This window comes from Pongo pygmaeus, chromosome 1 (assembly GCF_028885625.2).
Source record: "Pongo pygmaeus isolate AG05252 chromosome 1, NHGRI_mPonPyg2-v2.0_pri, whole genome shotgun sequence".
Lineage (NCBI taxonomy): Eukaryota > Metazoa > Chordata > Mammalia > Primates > Hominidae > Pongo > Pongo pygmaeus.
Window position 1 is genome coordinate 130082950 of NC_072373.2, and position 24744 is coordinate 130107693.

The 24744-nt window shown below is 36.1% G+C and overlaps 1 protein-coding gene across 3 annotated transcripts in view; it reads right to left on the bottom strand.

Annotated features, from left to right (window-relative positions):
• Positions 1 to 10555: 10555 nt before the first annotated feature.
• The window catches only part of AGL (amylo-alpha-1, 6-glucosidase, 4-alpha-glucanotransferase), a 72687-nt gene continuing 58498 nt past the window's right edge, over positions 10556 to 24744 (bottom strand). The window contains exons 28-34 of one of the 3 annotated variants that reach the window (XM_054475086.1): positions 23781 to 23916; positions 22097 to 22209; positions 20866 to 21083; positions 19122 to 19219; positions 18107 to 18194; positions 17866 to 17999; positions 10556 to 13056 (exon numbers count right to left, since the gene is read on the bottom strand). In XM_054475086.1, the coding sequence (XP_054331061.1) occupies positions 12939 to 13056; positions 17866 to 17999; positions 18107 to 18194; positions 19122 to 19219; positions 20866 to 21083; positions 22097 to 22209; positions 23781 to 23916 (905 nt within the window). In that variant the 3' untranslated portion in view covers positions 10556 to 12938. Of the gene's footprint in view, positions 13057 to 17865; positions 18000 to 18106; positions 18195 to 18747; positions 19032 to 19121; positions 19220 to 20865; positions 21084 to 22096; positions 22210 to 23780; positions 23917 to 24744 lie in introns of those variants that run through there. The other 2 variants (XM_063652653.1, XM_054475095.2) reach the window with 2 other exon arrangements.

The following is a 24744-nucleotide window of genomic DNA, read 5'->3' on the forward strand; positions in this document are numbered from 1 at the left end:
ATGCTGGATTCCTATCTCTAAGGATTTGGATTTGAGGAAAGAAAAAGCAGAAAGGAAAACTGCTTAGTTAAAAAGGAGAATGTCTCACCAGGCACCAGTACACTGCCATTCATTGCCTTTTCTTTCTCTCATTCTCTTCTAAAATGAGGTAAAGAAGATAAAATTTGGAAGCTTAAAACTTGGCAAAGAAGGAAATCCTTTTGGCAATATCATAAAGTGAGTATCTGTTTTTCTACCTTGCAGAGGGGAACCTAAAACTCAGATTTTATCTCCTTTGTGGGTTCCTCTTCTTCACCTGCTCATGAAATGGAAGTTTCCTGAACTATGAACATCATTTCAGAAATGAGGACATTAGTAATTTTCTGTTACTGGATCTTTTTATTAAAAGCACCCTCGATGTACATAATTTAATACAAATATACATCTCTTTGGCTTCTTAAAAACAATCACCAGAGCCAGATGTCTAGAAAGCAGAAATGTCCCTGTATTTCCCTAATACGGACCAGTGTTTCTTTTTTCTTCTCTAGGTTCAATTTTTAATTTCATATAATTTTATTTTAAATTTTTATTTATTTATTTATTTGGAGGCAGAGTCTCGTTCTGTTGCCCAGGCTGAAGTGCGGTGGCATGATCTTGGCTGACTGCAAACTCTGCCTCCCGGGTTCAAGCGATTTTTGTGTTTCAGCCTCTCAAGTAGCTGGGATCACAAGCCTGTGCCACCAAGCCTGGCTAATTTTTGTATTTTTAGTAGAGATGGGGTTTCACCATGTTGCCTAGGCTGGTCTCAAACTCCTGACCTCAAGCAATCCACCTGCCTTTTGCCTCCCACAGTGTTGGGATTACAGGCGTGAGCCACTGCAACCTGGCCTATTTTTTTAATTTTCATTAAAGCTTCCTTGCCCATAGTATTAAGAGATCTGTAAGTTTTGTTCCCCAAACACCAGTTCACCCAGTCAGCCCCATCTTCTACTGATATTTCATGTTCTTCCAACCATTTCATATCTGAACTGATTGTTTTGGGTATTACCTGCATGTTGCTACGTAACATGTTTATATTGCTATTTCTTGTTGTTTTTTTTTGTTTGTTTCTCAATTTTAGGCATTACTTATTGACTTTTATGGAAGATGTCCATTTAATTATCTTTCATACACACCTTCCCATTCCTCCTAGCCTCTACCACAAACACATTTTCCATCCCCAGTCCAGTCAGTATAACTTCATCATAACTTTGCTATAATAAAAATTCACCATTTATGGTACTAATAATTCTTTTAAGTTTTATTAACAGCTGAGCCATATGGTATACTTTAATTACCTTTCCTTTTCTGCAAAACGTTGTTCTCTCTATTGTTAAATATCTATTTTTGTTATTGCTTGCTTAGTTTTCTAAGTACTTAGGAACAATCTAGCCTACATCTTTACCTAGGAATCCTCTTAAAAGTTCAAACGCACTAGGTATCCTATCAATTTTAATGACTTAGAGAACCCTCTTCCCTGGACAGCTCCAATCTGCACTGGTTGATCTGTAGGTCCACTCTACACCTGTCACCTTGAGATCTCCCTTCAACATCATCCTGGCTCCCCTGGGAAAGTTCTTGAACTTTATTGTATAATTCTTTGTTTCTGCTGGAGTTTTCAATATCTAAGAGCTCTTTTTATGTCCCCAGGTGTTCCTTTTTTAACAACAGCCTCCTGTTCTTGTTTCCTGAATGCATTATCTCCTCCTATACCTTAGAGGATATTAATCAGTTTTTCTGAAATTTTCTTCTCTCTGCATCTAACTTTTAAAAAAAGCTTTATTGGGCCGGGAGCAGTGGCTCACCCCTGTAATCCCAGCACTTTGGGAGGCCAAGGCGGTGGATCACGAGGTCAGGAGATCAAGACCATCCTGGCTAACACGGTGAAACCCCATCTCTACTAAAAGCACAAAAAATTAGCCGGGCATGGTGGCGGGTGCCTGTAGTCCCAGCTACTTGGGAGGCTGAGGCAGGAGAATGGCGTGAACCCGGGAGGTGGAGCTTGCAGTGAGCCAAGATCACAGCCTGGGCGACAGAGCCAGACTCCATCTCAAAAAAAAAAAAAGTGGCTGGGCGCGGTGGCTCACGCCCGTAATCCCAGGACTTTGGGAGGCCGAGGCGGGTGGATCACGAGGTCAGGAGATCGAGACCATCCTGGCTAACACAGTGAAACCCCATCTCTACTAAAAATACAAAAAATTAGCTGGGTGTGGTGGTGGGCGCCTGTAGTCCCAGCTGCTCGGGAGGCTGAGGCAGGAGAATGGCATGAACCTGGGTGGTGGAGGTTGCAGTGAGCCGAGATCGCACCACTGCACTCCAGCCTGGGCTACAGAGTGAGACACCATCTCAAAAAAAAAAAAAAAGTTTTATTGAAATATAATTTCCTTACCAAAAAGTTCACCCATTTAAAGTATATACATGAATGATTTTTAGTAAATTTTCAAAGTTATGTAACAAACACCAAAATCTAATGGTAGAATATTTCAATCATCCCCACAAAAGAGCTTATGTCCAACTGCAGTCACTCCCTCTTCCCTTCCCATTCTAATCCCCAGGCAACCATTAATCTGCTTTTTGTGTCTATGTATTTGCCTTTCTCAATGTTTCATATAAATCCAAAATGAAGAATATTCTTTTGGTAAGAGGTGGGGTAACTTTTTTTCTTCAAAAATGTCATAAATGACAAAGAAATATTGTAGAAATATTCCTGATTAAAGGGAACTAAGATGACAATTGCATGCCACACCTGATCTTAACTGGACCCTGTACTCGACGGAAAATAAGCTACGGAGGACATTATTCAGTGAACTGACAACACTGAAATTAGGAGTTGTATTTGATGAAAGTTTCATCAATGTTAAATTTACTGGAGTTAACTGTACTGTGCATGTGTGTGAAGAGGAATAAAGAAAATAAGACAGATGGAGTAAAATGTGAGCAATAAATAGTTTTCAAAAACTCTCAGTCATTGTTATCATTTTCCTTGATTCTGAGACTTCAGTTACAAGTGTGTGAGACTGTTTGACACTGTCCCATGTGTCTCACAAGCGGTGCTTGGTTCTTTCCATTATTTTTCTCTCTTTGCTTTAGTTTCGATATTTTTAATTGATTGGCCTTTGATTTCATTACTTGTAGCACTCAGTCTGCTGTTAAAACTACTCTATAAGTTCTTAATTTCAGATTCATATTTTTCAGTTCTAGAATGTCCGTTTGATACTTTTATATAGATTCCAATTCTCTTTTGGAATTCTCTGTGTTTTCCTTTATTTACTAATTTAGAGACAGGGTCTCCCTATGTTGCTCAGGCTGGTCTTGAACTCCTGGCTTCAAGCAATCCTTCTGCTTTTGCCTCCCAAAGTGTTGGGATTACAGGTGTAAGCCACCATTTCCTTCTCTTATTTTTTAACATGTCTATAATCTTATTTGAAAAGGCCTATCAGCTAACCTCTGCAAGTGCATCATTTTGATCTGCTTCTCTTGTCTGTTTTTTCTTTTGATTATTTATCACAGTTGCTTTTCTCTTCAAATGTTTCTTTATTTTGGGTAATATGCCACATATTGTGAACAAAAGAACTGTACAGCCTAAAGCTGGCCAGGCACGGTGGCTCATGTCTGTAATCCCAGCACTTTGGGAGGCCAAGGTTGAGGGGGAGGGGATCCCTTGAGGCCAGGAGTTCAAGACCAGCCTGGGTGACATAGTGAAACCCATCTCTATTAAGAAAAAAAAGGATGTTGGAAAATTTATTTTTAAATTAAAGAAAAGAGACTAAAGTTGGTGTTATTTTCTTATAAAGAATAATTTGAATGGATGTATAAATTGTGGTTTATTCAAACAATGGAATCGACTATGGCAGAGAAGAAAAATGAGCCACAAGCTGCACTAATCAATGGGAATAAATCTCAAGAACATAATATGTTACAAAAATTAAGTTAAAAAAGATTAGAAATAATAGAATTCCAAATATATAACGGTTAAAACAGGCAAAACTAAATCGTATATTAAGATATATATCTATAACACTATAGAGATAATTAGGAAAATGACTAACATAAAATCAGGAGGGAGAATCCACCAGTGGCAGAGAGGAATCTAATTTGGAGGGGCAGGCAGTGCACTTTAGTGATACTGGTAAGGTTATCTTCTAAAGCTCTGTAAAAATCTCCCATAAAATACCTCCAGAAAAATCTGTTGGTCACATCTTACATATTGCTGCAAGGAAAAAATACCGTCTTAACAAAATCTTAATATTTTCTCAGAAGGGGTAAGTTAGGGAAAGGTATTTACAGAGTTTTGGAACATGGCCGGGTGATTTTTAAGGCAGGTATTGCAAGGTGGAGCTGGTTGGGATTAGGCAGAGTTTAAAAATAATAGCTTTGTACTGGTGGACAAAATGAGGCAAGTGTTTTAAAATAAATCTTGATGAGCAAGATAATTATCAGAAAAATACTGGTGAGCTAGCTGTTTTAGTTGGTTTACAGCCTCATCTTCCTAGACAGGAATTCCTGAAATAAACAGCTACTATCTTTGCTTGGCTGTAGTATTGTCTAAAATAGGGGCAGGATATTTGTTTTCGTTTTTAACTCTGTGGTGGGTTCACACTGTTCACTTAATTGTTGTTCCTTAAAAATGCATATATTATGTTTCAAAACACAATTTCTTTTTCTCTAGGAAAGCAATTATACTTAAACATTCCATAAGAAATTTATATTCCATTCACTGAAAGAAAACAAACAAAACAACAAAAGAAATTTATAGGCTGAAAACTGATTAACTATCCCCTTAAGTCCAACATAACAATTTCCCCTTTCATTATAAGTGGTTTGTTCTCCCTTAGATTGGGCACAAGATACGGTAATTGATGTCTGTGTTGGGGGCAGCTTCCCAACCCATGTAGGACTCTATGATGAATGGGTTACAGGAGTGATGAAACAGTTTTCCCTAGCTCTTTAGGCAACGCGTTTCTGGCTGTTTTGTCACCAGCCAGAAGTATCCACCTCTCTTTTACCACAGCATGCTAATTATCTTTTTGTTGTTGTTTTGAGACAGAGTCTCACTGTCACCCAGGCTGGAGTGCAATGGCAGGATCTCAACTCATTGTAAACTCCACCTCCTGGGTTCAAGCAATTCTCCTGCCTCAGCCTCCCAAGTATCTGGGACTACAGGTGTGCGCCACCATGCCTAGCTAGTTTTTGTATTTTCAGTAGAGACAAGGTTTCACCACGTTGGCCAGGCTGGTCTCAAACTCGTGACCTTAAGTGATCCATCAGTCTCAGCCTCCCAAAGTACTAGGATTACAGGTGTGAGCCACTAAGCCCAGTCTTTTTCTTGTGTGTTTTTTTGAGACAGGGTCTCGCTCTGTCAGCCAGGCTGTAAGGTAGTGGCATGATCATAGCTCACTGCAGCCTTGACCTCCTGGACTCAAGTGATCCTCCCACCTCAGCCTCCTTAATAGCTGGGACCACAGGTGTGTGCCACCACACCAAACAAATTTTTAAATTTTTTAGTAGAGATGGGGTTTTATTGCCCAGGGTGGTTTTGAACTCCTGGGCTCAAGTGATCTTCCTGTCTCACTGTCTCAGCCTCCCAAGCTATATATATATATATATATATATATATATATATATATATATATTTTTTTTTTTTTTTTTTTGAGATGGAGTCTTGCTCTGTCGCCCAGGCTGGAGTGCAGTGGTGGGATCTCGGCTCACTGCAAGCTCCGCCTCCCAGGTTCACGCCATTCTCCTGCCTCAGCCTCCCGAGTAGCAGGGACTACAGGCGCCCGCCACCGCGCCCAGCTAATTTTTTGTATTTTTAGTAGAGACGGGGTTTCACCGTGTTAGCCAGGATGGTCTTGATCTGCTGACCTCATGATCCGCCCGCCTCGGCCTCCCAAAGTCCTGGGATTACAGGCGTGAGCCACTTCGCCCGGCCTTTTTTTTTTTTTTTTTTAAAGACAGGGTCTGGCACTGTCTCCCAGGCTGGAGTGCAGTGGTGCAATCACAGCTCACTGAAGCCTTGACCTCCTGGGCTCCAGTGATCCTCCTGCCTTAGCCTCCCAAGTAGCTGGGACCACAGGTGTACACAACCACGCCTGCCTAATTTTCAAATTTTTTTGTAGAGATGGGGGTCTCACTATATTGCACGGGCTGGTCTCAAACTCCTGGGCCCAAACAATCCTCCCACCTCAGCCTCCCAGAGTGCTGGGATTACAGGCGTGAGCCACCACACTCAGTCCAAGCTTATCTTTTTACATGTGTTCTATAACATGTAAAGGGTTGGAAGCACTGGTTTAGGGAACTGTGTCTTACGGAAATGGCATATTTTTAAACACTAGACTCACAATTGGCTCAGTGGAACAATGACATTATGGGAAACACACAGAAATGAAGACCCCCGAGGCAAGCATATATTTGCTTATTTCTGAGTATGCAGAGCTGAATTCCAGTAAGAATTCAGCTCTATTAGAGCTGAATCTCTAATAGAAATAGATCTCTACCTAGATGTGGGTTGCATGCCTGTAATCCCAGCTACTCTGAAGGCTGAGGGAGACTGAGGCAGGAGGATTGCTTGAGCTCAGGCATTCAAGACCAGCCTAGGAAAAACAGTGAGACTCTAGCTCAAAAAAAAAAAAAAAAAAAGGAAACAGATCTCTAGGTCTAAGAGTTAGTGCTTTGAAGTTGCTTAAAGAAAAAAATTAAAAAGCTTATCTTTTGTAGACATTCAGAAAGAACGGAAGTCTATCAAACAGTCACACTCTATTTATTGCAAGCTAGTTCATTTATTTGTCTGAAATACATTTCCCCACATTGTCCAAAGATGAGACAGACCAAAGTAGAATTAAAATCAACCAAACCAAAACGAACAAAAATTCCTATAAAATTCTATCTTGCTTTATTAGTAAAGACTTCAGTAATAGCTCTTCTGCTTCTTTAAAGTATAAAATTACAGATTTTTTTTAGGTGAGAAAATTTGTTATTTTAGCCAAGCCTTAAAATTTGCCATCAGTTTAGATGATGTAAACTTTGAGTTGTTTCCCCTATTGTTAAAATAAATAGGCTGGGTGCAGCGGCTCATGCCTGTAATCCCAACACTTTGGGAGGCTGAGGCTAGAGGGTCGCTTGAGTTCAGGAGTTTGAGGCCAGGCTGGGCAACACAGTAAGGCCTTATATCTACAAAATATTAAAAATTAGCCAGGCTTGGTGGCACATGGTTGTAGTGCCAGCTCTCTGAGAGGCTGAGGCAGGAGGATCACTTGGGCCCAGGAGTTGGAGGCTGTAGTAAACTATGATCATACCACTGCATTCCAGTCTGGGTGACAGAGTGAGACTCTGACGCTAAAAACATTACAAAAAGTAAACAGATTATTGTCTACTCCTGCTTATAACATCTAAGAGACAATAAGCTCATATTAAAAGAAATATTTGAGAAGTTCTTGAATATTCTATGTCATTAAATGCTAGCTTTGGTTCTTGATGACAATGGAACCATCATATCAGCTCTGGGGTGCACACCCTCAACATCTATCTTATGTAGACCATTGTTATTTAGGTTCTATTATAGGCAGTGAAACTTAAATATACTGTGGGTTGCCCTCGTGAATTTTACTACCCAGAGATGTTAGTCACTGTTTTTACAACTGAAGAAACAAAGGTTCAGGGAGGCAAGTAATCAGCTTTGGAAAGAGCAAGCAGACACTATGACAATAGGACTGGAAAGAGACTGAGGCCAAATCATAGCGAATCCTCAATGTCCTCTGACCAGTGATGGACAGCATCAGTGTTCAAGAAAGGTTTTCCTCATAGTTCCATGAGGGATAAATTGTGATCAATTTAAAGATTATCATGTTAATCTATGCACAAGATAAGAGTAGGAGTAGAAATCTGCAGTCACGTAAAAGTGAAAAGACTGTGATCCATTGAATGTGATGTGGGAGCCAAGATAAATCATTTTTGGAGTACTGCTCCTTTATGTGATAAAAAAAGATATCTAATAAGACTTAGTGCTCAGTTTTGTACTTTGAAAATATATCCATTACAATAAATATATTAACATTGAGCACTTGCAGAATTAAGTGCCATATTTTTTAGTAAATTTCCATAGATTGTTTCCTTTGGTATTAAAAATGTATGGGCATGGGACCCGCTTTTTGGCCGAAATTCCTTTGGACCAACTTTAACCAGTTGGCCTTCTCTTAATTATTAACACTTCCTGTTGTCTCTGACTTTTCTGTTTCACCTTCCTTGATAAGATACTTACATTTGCAAATTTGTCCTACTTGTATAACCTAGCCCATGCTTGGCACCGAGTCTACACATTTAGCCAGGAACATATGGGTTATCTTATTAGTGCAGATGGCTGCAAATACAGAATTTTGGCCAGGTAATAATAAGGAAGTATACCTAGGCCCAAGGAGAACAGACCTAAATGCTTTCCATGGCAAACTGATAATAGCAACAGTGGGTCCTGTGGGTTGATGGTTGGAGGAAGCAGGAGGGCAAGCACAGAAGACAGCAATCTTGAGGGTTTGTGTAAGAGGATTTGTGGTAGGAAAATCAGAGTTTGAGTCTTGGGTCCAAGAATTTATGGTAAGATTATCAATGTTCTGATTTATAAAAGGGATATAATACCTCCAATGTAAAATTGCTTATATAGTAGGGGCTCCATAAATGTTTCTTGAATCTGAATTTTCGATTCTGACCAATTGACCACCAAATTGAACCAAAATGGACCACAGCAATCATAAACATAAAAATGAGGAAGAATTCCAACAAGCTAAAAATTTTTAAATAAATAGCTTATGTTTTAAGATTAAATAATGTCAACATGTCTGTTGTTATCAAATTAATAGTATGAGGGCATGTTTAGTAAAAATGCTGAGAATAGTTTTTGGATTTGGAAAAATACATACAAAGAACAAATAGGTGGGAATAAATAAGATTCTGAAAAAGAAGACGAGGGAACTGATGAGAGAAAAAGGTGGTGACAAAATGCTCTAACAATTATTAAAACAAAAACTATAACAGTGAAATAGGTGAATGGGCACAGAAAACAGTATATTTTAGAAGTAGACCCTACTAGTAAAGAATAATTCAAGATTAAAAAAGGACTTCCCGTAAATCATATGCAACTTATAAGTTTGGGATTTAACAATTTGGAATAAAAGGGTAAGTAGTGTCTCACCTCATACCACATGGACTTATACCAAAAAAAAAAAACTGGAAGGAAATAGAAACAATGGTTATTATTGAGACTGACGTAAATTTTGAAGAGACAGTAGAGATTACAAAGGTGGAGGCAAGTGCTGAAAGATCTGATTAAAGAAAAAAGCTGGCCAGAAATGGTCACGCCTATAATAGCACTTTGGGAGGCTGAGGTGGGATGAGGTGGGAGGATTGCTTGAGCCCAGGAGGTTGAGATCAGCCTAGACAACACAATGTGGACCCCCATCTCTACAAAAAAAGAAATGCAAAAGTTAGGTGGGTGCAGTAGTTGCACGCCTGTCATCCTAGCTACTTGGGATGCTGAGGTGGGAGGGTAGTTTGAGCCCAGGAGGTCGAGGCTGTAACGAGCTGTCTGTCATCAGGCTTGGGCAGCAAAGCAAGACTCTTTAGAAAAACAAAAACAAAAACAAAAACAAAACCCCTGCTCTAACCAAAATAACTACAGCCAGAATGACAAAGTATTAGCACTACTCTATAATTCAAGGCTCATACAAATTGGGGGGGTTGGGGGAGGGAACCAACAACTACTAAGCAAATTCCATGAGTTTATTATATTGGCACATTGAGGTTCTATGTAAGTAACTTTGGCAAGTTTGCTGTGGTAGTTACAGGTTTGGATTTTTAGGTTAATATCTTTTATCTGAAGATGAAGATATACATATCTGCAGCAAAAAGAAACCAACAGAAACTAAGGCAAAGACCAGATTCATCAACTTTGGTCATTAGATGCTTTTCTATAAATATGTATATTATTCAGTAATATGATGAAAAGTAAAAAAATTTTGGCTACTTTAGGAGGCCCGTATATATGTCTTCTGGCCTGTAGTGTTTACTGTAAGTTGATCAAAGGTAAATAAAAAATTCACACTTGAGTAAAAGGTTTCAAGAAGTACCAGGAAAGTGCGCAGCTTATTTTTATTTATTAAAAAAAATTATTTTTATTTTTCCAGGAGGCCCATTGTTACCAAAAAAGAAGTGTATAGTTTCTAACAGATTTATACATTGGAAGTTGATTTTGCTCCTAATTTCAACATGCCTAATGAAATAAATAATCAAAACAGTCTAAAATTCTTCCTCCTCTCTGCCTTCTGCAAAAAGGTAAGCACCTAAAGTAGGCAAGCACTGAATAAATGGCTCTGGTCAGCACTGACAAATTAATTGCCTCTAGGAGGCTGAGGCAGGAGGATCACTTGAGGCCAGGAGGCTGAGACCAACCTAGGGAACATAGTGTAGAATCCTGTCTCTACAAAATAAAAAGTAAGTAAAAAATAAAAAATTAGCTGGGCGCAATGACTACGAATGAAAGCAAAATATAGACCTTTAGAAAATATTTTTATTTTCTTAACACACAGAGGTAACAATGACATTTGCCCACTAGACAGAGTAGTTCAAGACATATCAGAAATGGATCACAATTCACATATGTTACAATATTCATAAATATGACCAGTCTGTTTTCCCAATTATCTTTGAAAACTTATTAAAATACCACAGCATACCAAACTGGTAAATTCATTTATCATGTTAAAGAGTAATTTTGATTTTGATTAGTGAAAAACCAAGGCATAGTCCATTGTTGAAATATAATATAATACTACCCTATCCAGCATCACTCAAGTATGAAGCATTCTACCTAAACATTCTTTAGTCAAATGACACCTGTTAAAAATCTAATCCTGTATTTTAACTACCATAGAGGAAATAATGTTTAACATGCCTTCTTAAACTTTAAAATATACCATGCAGAATATAACAATGTTCTTTCATTAATCTTCCTCATTAGAAATATGAACCACTTAGTTTTCTAGTGCAACACAATATCCTAAAAATTTACCAACGTGGGTATCTGCCTTACTAGAGATAACCCCAAATGGCTACATTTAAAAAATTGTGAACTTTTAATTTTTTTGGTCACATTTAACTGTCAGCGATTACTTCTTGCTTTGATTAAATATGCTGGTTTTCTGTTACCTTTCTTACCTCCCTTAATATCAAAGTTAGGGTACAGCAACAAAACTACATAAACCTTTGATAAACTAATGGTTCTCTCAAGGACAGTCATTCCTTTTACCTGCACAGTTTAGAGAGGTTATATATTGAACAAGGAAGGAACTGAAGAAGAAAGGGAGATTTGGAAACCAATGTCCAATGTGTTTATAGATAGTGGTCAGATTACTGTCACAACTGTCCTTAAATTTGTAGGATTTAATCTGTTTTAGTTTTGGAAACCAGAAAACTAAGCTAGTTAAAACTATTTCTAAAGCAAGGTCAGCTTTGAAGAAGAGCAGGCAGATAATCTTAAAGTAAATTACACGAGCTTTCAAGCATGGGTATTTGACATCTGAAGCATTTATATATTTTTGCTGCCCAGAAGTTTTAGTTTGCTGGTTTTCTTCTTTAATTTCTTAGTCATAGTTAAGGTTTTGAGTATGTAACCTGTAAACTAACTAAAAAAAATGCTACTTTAAAAGTAGCATTATTTTAAAATACCATTATTTTATTAGGTATAAATAAGCCACTGAATATTATATAGCAATGAAAGAATTCTTGCCACTACTTTCTTCCAACTGAATGCATAATGATTTAACTGTTTTCTTAAGAAAACAGTAAAAAACAGTAAATTCTGTCTAGGTAATAAGTTCTATGAAAAAATGTTAACTCATATAAATGTTAAAAACCTTTTTCCTTTTGTGACTTTAAGATTTTTAAGGTATCTTAAAATAAGTTATCATGAAAAACTTCCAGTGGTTTTACTGAATTTCAGATATCTACTGAATTCATATCCATATTTTTATTAAGATTCTTCTCAATGTTAAACCTGTCAATGTAGATTTTGAGTTAATAGAAAACCAGTGTCTACTATGATCTAGCAATAGATTTTTGAACATGACTAAAGATAGTTGAGTTTTAGAAAACTAATATAACACTCTTTTTTCTTTAAAGTTCTAGAAATATGACCAACAATTTCCATTTTGAAAATGTAAGCTATCTTATAATAGTAAACTAGAACTCAATACTAATTTTACAAAACTGTTTTTAGGAAATAAATTTCCTAATGCTTTGCATGTTTCCTCACATAAGTAAATCATATAAAATATACTGTTGGCATTCATTACACAAAAATTAATGTATCAGTGAAAAAATGAAAGCATAGTTTGAACATCTGTGCTCCATTTAGGAACATATATTGTAGATGGAAACTTCTATCATTCACCATTTATTAAATATTTATTAAATGCAGTGAGCATTGTATTAAGAATACTATAGTAAGTGGTGATAATATTAATGAACCACAGCGTATTCAGTATGTATTGTTACTGAAGATTATATATACCACAATTAAAAGCTATCTTTTCATTTCTTTCATTATTATATTTTCATATTTTATTTTCGTTTCTGTACAAATAGAAGATGACATGATTTTTCTTTTCCAAACTCTGGATTTCTAGGCATTTGAATAATTCTTACTGAACTCAAACACATTTCATTGGTAATGATATTTCTTTCTGATTCAAATTGAAATCTACCTCTGTACATTAAGAAAAAATCAATGCTTTTACAATCATACCTAATTGAGCATCAATATTATAATAAATGAGATTTTTAAAACAACTTGAGCCTGTGCATATAAGGCATTTACATATGATGACCTTGCATCCTATAATAGAAGTAATTGCATACTTAATATCTGTAATCAACTATAAATCATAAAGTGTCTCAAGAATAGTAGCAACTGACCAGGCTTGTGTTTCACAGCTGAAAGGACAGTACTGGGCATTCTCATTGGTCAGTTCTGGAAGTCCTTTCCAAGGGGATCTGAATGAAAGAAAAGACATTTTACAAAGACGTAATTTAATACATATTAACAAAATAGGCAAGACCTGGTGATTTTTGCCTTCTAGTGTAGAAAATAATCACATGTAGTCATTTGCTACAAAATAAAACAATATCCTAAAGACATACAAATGAATTTAGACTGAAATTATTCTTTGACATTCCATCTTTGGAATTGGAGACTTTTAAATACAAGGAATCCCTTTATGTATTAAAAACATAGAAGAAACTACCATTACAAGCTACATATAAATATAGAGATAAATATTCTCTCAGGCATAATTTTGTTTATGAGACTCAAATTGTAATTATGCAGATGTGTTATGTATGATCTTGATAAACTGTAAAACTAAAAGTAATGAAGAAACACTAAGAACTATGATTGGGGGGAAAAATGGCATTCCAGAGTACTTTCTACTTAAAGAAAAAAATGCCACTTAATTTCTCTTGCTACTGAATAATAAACTTAGTATTTATTATGCATTTATGTTCTAATACTAACTGCTTTTATGTATATTATCTGATTTAATGTTCACAGTAACCCTATAAGGAAGGTACCATAAGTATTCCTATCTATAGAGAGGTAAGAGAGATTTATAGAGGTTAAATAACTTGTTCCAGCCCTCATCAGAACACAGTGATGTTAGCACATCACATTTATTGTTAATTTCAATGTAATCTCTTAAAAATGAAACACAAATTTAAAAAAGTACAGATATCTGTAATGTTTCATTTTTAAGTTGGGTTGTGGGAACATATTTGTTTCATTACTATGGTTTGTAACTCAGGGCTATATTACATACATGTTTCAGTGGGCATCAAATATTTCATAGTAAAAATGGGAAAAAATAATCCCATTAGGTAAAACAGGGTATTTTGGATAATAACTAATATCAGCTAGGTACCATATTTAAAAAACTGTCATAGAAACATGGAAAATATAGAAAATGTATGTTTCCAAGTATTCAAGCTACATCAGAGTAAAATGCCAAATGACTGAATTTGGATACTTGGGCATCTGTAATATGTTGAATTATATCTCCACAGAATTTGTATGTTGAAGTCCTAGCCCCTAGTACCTCAGAATGTGAACCTGTTTGGAAATTGGGTCACTGCAGATGTAATTAGTTAAGATAATGCCACATGAAGATTGGAGTTTGCTGCCACAAGCCACAGGATTATCAGCAGCTAGGAGAGAGGGCTGGAAGAGACCTTTCCCTAATGCCTTCAGAGGGAGCATGGCTCTGCCCATGCCTTGATTTTTCAGATTTCTGGCCTCCAGAACTGTGAGTCAATATTCTGCTGTTTAACAATTTCTATTATTTAAGTCGCTCAGTTTGTAGTGCTCTGTTATTGCAGCTCTAGCAAACTAACAGATACCAAAATTAAAAAACAAAATGAGGTTACAAAACCATGAATATGCTGCCCATAATTAGACTTGGACACTAGGACATGGAATGTATCCATACAAATATAAGGAAGTCCCCTTTCCCTTGCTTTCCTGAAAAATTCATCCTGAAGTCATTAGGTGGGACAGAGCAAGGTAGGTGACCAGAAATGGAGGGGAAACGGTAATAGGTAGTATGGAGCAGGATGTTAGAGTCCAAGAGGTATGAAGAGGGAGTCCACCAAGGGTGAGAGTGGTCCAGAGTGGGTAGTTAGAACCGAAGTGGTGCCAGGAGGGTTCCACACATAGAGGTTGCTTAGTGTGGGGTATCAGGCCCAAGCTGGGTGAGCAGACTCTATGTGGTGGTGATAGCCCAATGTGGGAAGTAGGTTATTCATTGTTGGAAAAGGGAATTACAAATATAGAAAGGGAGAAAAATAGAATTAAACACGGAGCAATAGATTGGAACTGGTATAAACTCAGGTTTTCAATACACATAGACAGGATACATTGAGATGAAGATAAGTGTGTATGTATTTACCTATGTTTATGTATTATTATATATTCCCTAGCCCTATCTGCTGGGGGTCATAGTAATAATCAATACACCATGTGCTCAGATCTGGCTTCTAAATAACATTTTTCACTATAAAGAACAAGGGCTCCTTAGAGAATTGCCCAATTCCAGGCTGGGGTAGTGAAAGCAAAAGATGAGTGTTGAAAACCTTGCTGGGCCAGAAAGCAAGGAAGGACTTCCATATGTGACAAACAGGAAGTAGTATGGACGGAATTTCCCTCCTGTCTGATACAACTAAAGAACTGGACATTAAGACATTAGACATTAGGCAACAAATAGTGATCCTTGAGGAATGAGAAACAAATGAAGCAAACCCTATGATTACCATACCTTACTGCCTTGAGAGTTTCCAGGATTTGGCACAGAGAGGGGGAACACAGGTGGAGCCTGGCAGACTTCCTTGAGTTGAACTGAGAATCCAGGAACACTACAAAGCAGCTACAATTTGCAGGATAGAGTACTACAGAGGAAGGAGCTGTACAAAGAGAGAACTCTGAAGATATGCAGAGGGTCCCACTCAAGTATCTGTAGTGTACCAACCAGCAAATTCACAAGAGGAAACTACCAAAGAACAAGGAAAGAACCATCCAAAAGGATGAGAAGCAGCAGTACGTGGCACACATACAGCGTCGGGAACACTTGCTTGTTCCCACCAGCCAGATTTGAAAACGTCATAATTTTTGAAATCAGGGTAGAGAACACAGATGGGTCTTGATTCACTAATGGAGAATAATTATTCCTAGACCAAATGCTATTCTGGTCAGGTCTAACAAGCTTAAAATCAAGACCAGAAAGGATCAAACTGTTTCCAAGTAATTTCACTGCATTCCAAAACAAAGGTCAAAAACATTTACAGAAACACCAAAAATCTAGCACCCAACAAGGTAAAATTCACATCTGGTATCTAATAAAAAATAACCAGGCAAATGGCTGGGTGTGGTGGCTCATGCCTGTAATCTCAGCACTTCAGGAGGCCGAGGTGGGAGGACTGCTTGAGCCTAGGAGTTCAAGACCAGCCTGGGCAAGATAGCAAGACCCCTGTCTCTCCAAAAATCAAAAAACAAAAACTACCAAGCAAAGAAGCAGGGTGATATGACCCATAATAAAGAGAAAAATCACAAGCAAAAGCAACCCAGAAATGAATTAGCAGACAAGGATATTAAAAAAGTCACTGTAATCATATTCCACATGTTCAAAACATTAAGCAGAGACATGGAAGATATAAAAAGACCCAGATAAAACTTTGAGAAATGAAAACTACAATGTTGAAATGAAAAATACCAGCATGGATGTGATGGTAGGTTAGATATAAAAATGATAGCAGATTTCTTATCAAAACAATGTAACCACCTTAAAGTATGAAAGAGAAAAAAGCTTAACTTTGAATTCTATACATAGTGAAAATATCTTTAAAATAAAGGCAAAACACAGATGTTTTACACTTATAAGAATTGAAAAAATTCATCATGAGGAGGCAAACACTACAAGACATGATGGAGAAAGTCCTTTGGGTAGAAGGAAAATGATACAAGATGGAGATACAGAACATCACAAACATATGAAGAGCACTGAAAAAGGCAACTATAAGAGTAATTAGACTTTTTAATATATTATTTAAAGATCATTAAAACATAACTGACTGCCTAAACAAATGTAGTAACCATGTAGTGTCGGGGGTTATAACATAGGTAAAAGCAAAATGGATGATGATAATAGCACACAGGCCGGGAGGGGAAAAATAAAACTATACTATTTTAAAGTTCTTTATACCTTACTTGAAGTGGTATATCACTGGAAGGTAAACTATAAAGACATATACTATAAACCTAAAGCAACCATTTTAAATAAACAAGAATTACATCTAATTAGCCAACAAAGGAGATTAAAATTAAATAATAAATATTCAATGCAAAAGAAGCACAAAAAGAGGAAAAAGCTAACAAAGAACAGACAGGATAAACAGACAACAAACATTTAAATTTCACAATTTCAGTAATCACCCTAAGTGTAAATGGTCTAAATATTCCAAAAGCAGAAACTGTCGTGCTACACAAGAGCAAGGCCTGATTACATGCTACTATGTACAAGAAATCCACTTTAAATACAAAGACATAAATAGGTTAAAAGGATGGTAAAATCTGTACCATGGTGACAACCAAACAAAACAAACCAGGAGTGGCTCTATTAATATGAAACACGCAGAAGTCCCTTATGTGCTTGTAAGAAAGGAGATAAAATTTGTGCTGTTTATTCATAATCTGAGGAATAGAATATAGATATACTTAGGTATAATCTAAAATTTGAGAAATTAAGATACCCTCTGAATTTATACTCTTATAAAGATATGTAACTCTGACACTGTCTATTTGCTAATAATTAGGACAAGGAAGTGAAAAGTGTTTTTTGAAATAACAGGCAAAAGACCAACTCTGGTATTTTAACTATAATGAAAGCATTTCTGAAAACTACTTCTTGATACATCTTTAAATCAATTAACTCAAAAGGCCCAGGCTGAGTACCTTCAGTTTTTATATTTATCCTGTGCTAACCATATCCAAAAACATCAGGGAAATTTTAAAAATCAAAGACTATTCCACATGTATAAATCACACAATATCAAGACCTCAACTTAAAATAAGTAACAACCCAAAATAAGAGAAAGTGAAAATTATATAACAGAATTTGTCATGTTAAAGAATAAAGGCTTCACTTTTCATTGGGATACCTAGGGCATACAGAAATCAATTCTAAGAAACTGTAATTTACCTAATAGCTAATAAACCGACTAAACACTAGTTATGGAAATTACATGCTCCTGATGACTTACCTCTCAAGATGAACATAATGTCGGGAAAGAACATTTTTAACCAAAACTATAGTCTTTGCAGTAGTCTCCGGGCCCATCAATCTGGAAAAATATAATTTTGCACGAAGAAAATACCCAATAGGCCACAGCCACTCCTAAAAAAGATTATTTAAAAGTAAAGACAAAAAAAACCCCATAAATATCTAAAAATTACTTGAAAAATAATTTAAACTGAAACTCAGAAGATAAATGAAATTCTTACAGGTCCTTGGTGATAATTGAAACCTTTAGCAAGATTGTAGTTGTCATTGTCTAATGCATTGTCATAAATTCCACAGTAAACCATATCACTGCAAAATGATTGAAACTTAAGTTAAATAAAAGATGATCAGATATTATGTAAAAAGCATTAGAAAAATTTCAATAACAAAAGTAAGAGAAATAATCAATTATTTTGTCTTCTAATCTACAGAATAAGCTTGGCATTAGTACATCATCCATCTAACCTTAAATTAGTACATACTGAGTTCACAGGACTTTAATTATGTGTTAAAAATGATTAACAAATACTGGTTAATATAAAAAATGTAAAATATTCTGGTATCTTGCCTTAAAGAAGTTAGCCTGGCACTAAATATGGTTTGGTTTAAAGTCAACTATTTCCTAGGCCTCTAATATATTGAAGCCTATCTAATAATTGAAATATACATAGAATAATTTGAATTAATAAAAATTAAAGACATGGTTTTATTAATTATAGATTGGAAAGTTGATTTTTAAGCTTCTCCAATTTTAAAATTAAAATTGGCCTATTATCAGATTACAAATAGCAACTGAATATACATATTGCTTTATTATAATACATGGAACTTATAACACAGTTATCTATACTACATTTGTTACTTTTCTTTTTTTTGGAGAGCTGGTCACAAGAGTAAGCTTTAATTGTGGGTTTTGGGGTGTGTGTGCGTGTGTGTGTGTGTGTTTTAATACAGTGTCTCATTCTGTCAAGCAGCCTGGAGTGCAGTGGTGCCATCATAGCTCACTACAGCCTTGATCTCCTGGGCTCAAGTGATACTCCTGCCTTAGCCTCCTGAGTAGCTAGGACTACAGGTGTACACAATGTCTCCCAGCTAATTTTTTTTTTAACTTTTATTTTTGTAGAGATGGCATCTCCTTTTGTTGCCCTGGCAAAAAAAAAAAAAAATTATGGTTGATGTCAATGTATTTGGATTAAATATAATAACAACATTCTTAATACTTATATTCCAACTTACTCTGGATCTAAAGTTTTCATGCCAAGGGGACCAAGCAATTTTTTTTCTGCAATCTCCAAAGCTTTCCATGCTTTTTCTGTAGTAAAGAGCTCAGGGGCCTAGTGAATGCCAAAAACAAATATACAAATTTTTAAGATCACAGAATTAGTTCCTACCCACAGAAACTATTCATAAACTTGAAAAAAATTACTTAAAATACCATGAGGGTCAGAATTTGAGTGTAGATGCCTAAACAGATCTAATCCTATGACGCTGACTTAGAAGGACTGTTTTTGGCCGTAGAAGTTAGGAAAGCCTTTAAAGGTGATTATTTCTCTGTGTCACCTCAAGAAAGTTACTCAGCTCCAAAAGGAAGTTGCCACAGCTACACTGAAGGCAGAACATACTTTTATTTTAACCCCTTTGGAGACAGGGTCTCGCTCAGTCACCAGGCTGGGGTGCAGTGGCGAGATCAGAGCTCAGTGCAGCCTCAATCTCCTGGGCTCAAGCGATCATCCTGCCTTAGCCTCTTGAGCAGCTGGGACTACAGGTGTGTACCACCACAAATGGCTAATATTTTTGTAAAATTTTTGTGGAGATGAAGTCTCACTATGTTGCCCAGGCTGATCTTGAACTCCTGAGCTCAAACAATCCTCCAACCTCAGCCTCCCAAAGTGTTGGAATTACAGGTGTGAGCCACTGAACCCAGACAGCACACACTTAAATTTATGTAATTCATTCTTCAGCAGATTTATAATAGCTTTCTTTAAGTACATCTGATATCCATTTTTTGCTTCTGGGGCCATAAATAAATACAGAACTTTTACTCCAATAGCATGAGTTAATTTATCTGAGATACAGAGAAAGAAGAGAAAAGCATTGTTGACGAAGAATATGCATTAATTTTAATGGTCCACACTGAACCAAAGCTACCTTTGTGTACTTTTACACTTTTCATTCTACTATAATTTATAGTAGTAGGTTTGGTACTCTTTTTGACAATGTGAAAACAGCTAGCCAGGCATAGAAGAACACATACCTTCTCTATTTTACTTCCTTGTAGTTTATTTTTAGACTAAAGTATAGATTTAAAAAAGCAGAGTCTAAAATTCTTTGCTGGACAAAACTAATTGCAGCAATGCAACAATGAAAACAGAATGTTAATTGAAGCTATCCACTTTAGTTCACTAGTTCAGGGCTTTCCAACTAGTGTGCTGAGGCACTGGTTATAGCACAGGTGTGTAGGATACAGAGACCCTCAGCTTTCAGGGTAGCTGGGTGGGGCCTGGGGCTAACTGAAGTAGTTGGATATAGCACAAGCAGCCTACTCCATGTAACCTACTGTGCTATACAAATATCATTTTCTTTTCTTTTTTTTAAAATATGGAGGTGGGTCTTCATTATGATATCCAGGCTGGTCTCAAACTTCTGGGCTGAAGTGATCCTCCTGCCTCAGTCCGCAAAGTGTGTGAGCCACGGCATCTGGCCACAAATAACATCTTCTATGTGTGCTCTGAATGTGAAAAACTCTAGGAAGCACTTCATTAGTCATCATCTATTATTTTCTGTTTTTGGATACTGAATGTTACAGGTTAAAAGTGATATGCATAATACTTGATTAATTAGGAAAGACTATTTAAAACTAGCTAGTAAGCAATATACTACTTTTTAGCAATGAAGTGAATTTGAAAACAAATGGGAATAAGGAACTAAGCAAACTCTAGCACATCATTTTTTGAAATGTTTTTACAAACGAATCACCTACCACAACCATTGCTATGGTAAAATTAGGCCTGAGCTGATAGTCACACCAAGGACTTGAAGCTCCATAACTATCTTTGTATATGCCACGTTTGTGAACCAGATTTGGATGCTTTTCATTTAAATCTGAAGGGTCTTCTGAAACATGAAACAGCTTTTCAAAGTTATCCTGTATTTTTCTGTTCCACTCATCATATGAGACCTTTATATTTATAGCCTTTCCTGAAAAATGACATAAGACACGGTAGTTTTAATCATTCAAAACAATTCACACATCTAGTTACAGACAAATAGTAATATTTAGTTTATTTTTATCTACTACAAGGCAATAAATTATCCACTTTTGGAAAATGTGGCCAGTCTGAATTGAGATGTGTTATAAATGTAAAATATAAGCTGTATTATGAAGATGCAGCACCACCCAAAAAGAATGAAAAATAGCTCATGAATAATTTTACATTGATTACATGTTGAAACAATATCTTATATACATACACTGAGTTAAATAAAATGTCTTTTTTTATTTTTTTTTAAGACAGCATCTGGTATTGTCCACCCAAGCTGGAGTGCAGTAGTATGAACTTGGCTCACTGCAACCTCCGCTTCCTGGGCTCAAGCCATCCTCCCACCTCAGCCTCTCAAGTAGCTGGGACTACAGGCTCACATAACCACACCCTACTAATTTTTGTATTTCTTGTAGACATGGGGTTTCATGTTGCCCAGGATGGTCTCAAACTCCTGAGCTCAAGTGATCTGCCTGCCTTGGCCCCCCCAAAGTGTGGAGATTACAGGCATGAGCCACTGCACCTGGCTGATTTAATAAAATATCTTGTAATCAATTTCACCTGTTTCTTTTTACTTTTTAAAATGTGGGTACTATAAAATTTAAAATTATGTATGTGGTTCACATTATTCTGGACAGCACTATTCTAGAAAAAGACACGTAAAGATTGCAAAATTGCTCACAGAAATGCAACTTGCTCAGTCACACTGAGGAAAAAGACAAGCACAATAAAGGCAATAGCTATGCTGCTTTCTTATCTCAGTTCAAAGTTGCTAAAAATATGGTTCAACTAGAATTGTTACAATTTTCACACTAGTAAATTAATGAATTTTCTTTCTTCTTAATTTTAAGGGTTTTCCGATATTAGCTGATAGAATCAAATGATTACATACGTTGAGAATATATACATAGTACATTTGAAGGTTCTTTGTAAACAAAATAACCAGCTTACCATGTCTTTTTACTGTGACTTCATGATAAGGGAAAATATTTTTTTTGGATAATTCCAGCAACCAGCGAACAGCAGATTTACTCAGGCCCACAATTTCCACAGCAGACCCATCTCTAAAATTAAAAAACGTATTTTTATTCTCTAAGTTGGAGTCCTTTAAGTACTATTTAAAGGGCATTCAGTAAACAATTGTAATGAATCATATAACATATTATGAAAACTATTAAAAAATCCTTACTCTATAGGAATGTGTACTATATCATGTAAAGATTTTTTCCTCTCATGGTTTTGCCATTGTCTATCATCTTCACATATTTTTTAAAAATTCTATGATGTAGAATGGGAATTGTGGAATAAAAGAAGATGGCAGTTGGAAAAGGTAGGAGTAAGGAATCTGAATATTGGGATAAGGTACTAGAGAAAAGATAGCAAACATGAAAAATAGGGCTGGAGAAAGTGAGGGAAGGCAGACACATTAATTTGAAAGCTCATTTTTAAGAAAAATAAAAGGGAAGTACAAGGATCTAATGTACCAAATAGATTTTTAAAAAATTGGTAAAGCATGTAAAGATGGCAACTTATTTATTAATTATTTTTTGTAGAGATGGGGCTTCACTATGTTGCCCAAGCTGGTTTCGAACTCCTGGGTTCAAGCTATCCTCCCACCTCAACCTCCAAACCTCCCAACCTCCCAAAGTGTTGAGATTACGGGCGTCAGCTACCACACTCAGTACACAACTATTAAATTTTTTGGACAATTCTTACTGAAGATAAAATTTAGAATAAGAGGCCGAGTGCGGTGGCTCATTTCTGTAATCCCAGCACTTTGGGAGGCTGAGGCAGGTGGATCATTTAAGGCCAAAAGTTTGAGATCAGCCTGGTCAACATGGTGAAACCTCGTCTCCACTAAAAATACAAAAATTAGCCTGTGTGGTAGTGTGCGCCTGTAGTCCCAGGTACTTGGGAGGCTGAGACAGGAGAATTGCTTGAACCTGGGAGACAGAGGCTGCAGTGAGCCATGATTGTGCTACTGCACTACAGCCTGGGCAACAGAGTGACGCTCTCTCAAAAAAAAAAAAAAAATTAGAATAAGAAAATAACTTCTCAGCTTAATACAGTATCAGAAGCTATTTTAATAGACATTACTTAATGGGTACAAAGTACGTTATTTGGGTGATAGTAATATTAAAAGTGATTTTAATAGCTTATGATAATGTATTTAGCATTTGAAATGATAAAAACTTAAATGACAAACACTAGGAAAAAAGATTTAAAAAATTAGGAGGAGAAAAGGTTCAGAAAGTGAAAGAATTTCATAAAAGACAGAACAATTGGTTGTTTTCTATGTTTGCAAAAGATGGGCATAATGAAATGTTTACATCAATAAGCAGTTCAGGTTACGAAAATGTCTTAACCACTGGGATAATGAATCATAAATGTTTCCTTTGAGGTGTTTGTAGAGAATCAACCCACGAGCACTTACAGAAAAGAACAGATAGTGTTACTTGATAACTTATATCAACAGGATTGTGCGCATGTATAATGGGGAGATGAAGGGAGGAAGGCAGGGAAATTTTGATTGACTTAATGTAAAGAGTTCATAGTTAACAGAATAAAAGATTCCACAAGTATGTGCTTTTTAAAAGAAGGGTATAATTACACAGCACTATAAAATTTACACTACCTTGGTGTGGCTGGGATTCCTCTGTTTCTAGCTCTGTCACTTTCTCCCATTTTATCCATCCATGTGCCACAATTGAAACGATTTCCTCCATAAACAAATCCTGTTTCTTCATCAACTCCTGCAGTTATATTAAAACCTAAAAAACAAAATATGTATAAAATAAAATTTTATAAGTATTATATATAGTATATACAAATATTTTAAAACATTTACAAAATTTTAAATATAATAAACTAGGACAACTACTCTGAAGCTCAGTTTGGTGGTATCTTATTATTTTGTATCCAGAATATACAAGCACAAAGTTGGAGATGTGTATATTCTACCACATAGGAATTTCATCTCTCTATATATTCCAGAGAAACCCTTACTCATGTGCACATGGAGATGTGTACGAGGATATTCACTGCCACATTGCTTGAATTCACAACCAATAACTGCTCAATAGAGGAATGGATAAACACTGTAGTTTATTCATACAATGGGAAACCCTCTATACCATTTGAAATTAATGAACTGGATCTACATGTATCAAAATGGAGCTAAATAATGTATGCACATGGACAGAGTGTGGAATAATAGATACCAGACTCAGAAGGGTGAGATGAGAGGGACAGATGAGAAATTACTTAATGGGTACAATGTACATTATTTTGGTGATGGTTACACTAAAAGCCCAGACTTCACCCTTACCCAATATATCCATGCAACAAAACTGCCCTTGTACCCCTTAAATTTATATTAAAAAGATAAATCTCCAAAACAAAATGATTGAATAAAACAAGTTGCAAAAGGACATATATAGTAAGGTAACTTTTTTGCAAAAGTTTAATCATAGATAATACTGGTATATCTAATATCTATGTATAATCTCAAAACATAAATTATTGATTATAGTATATATTATAGTACACTGAATATATGCTATGTAATATATAGCATAAGTAATTTACACATACTCAAA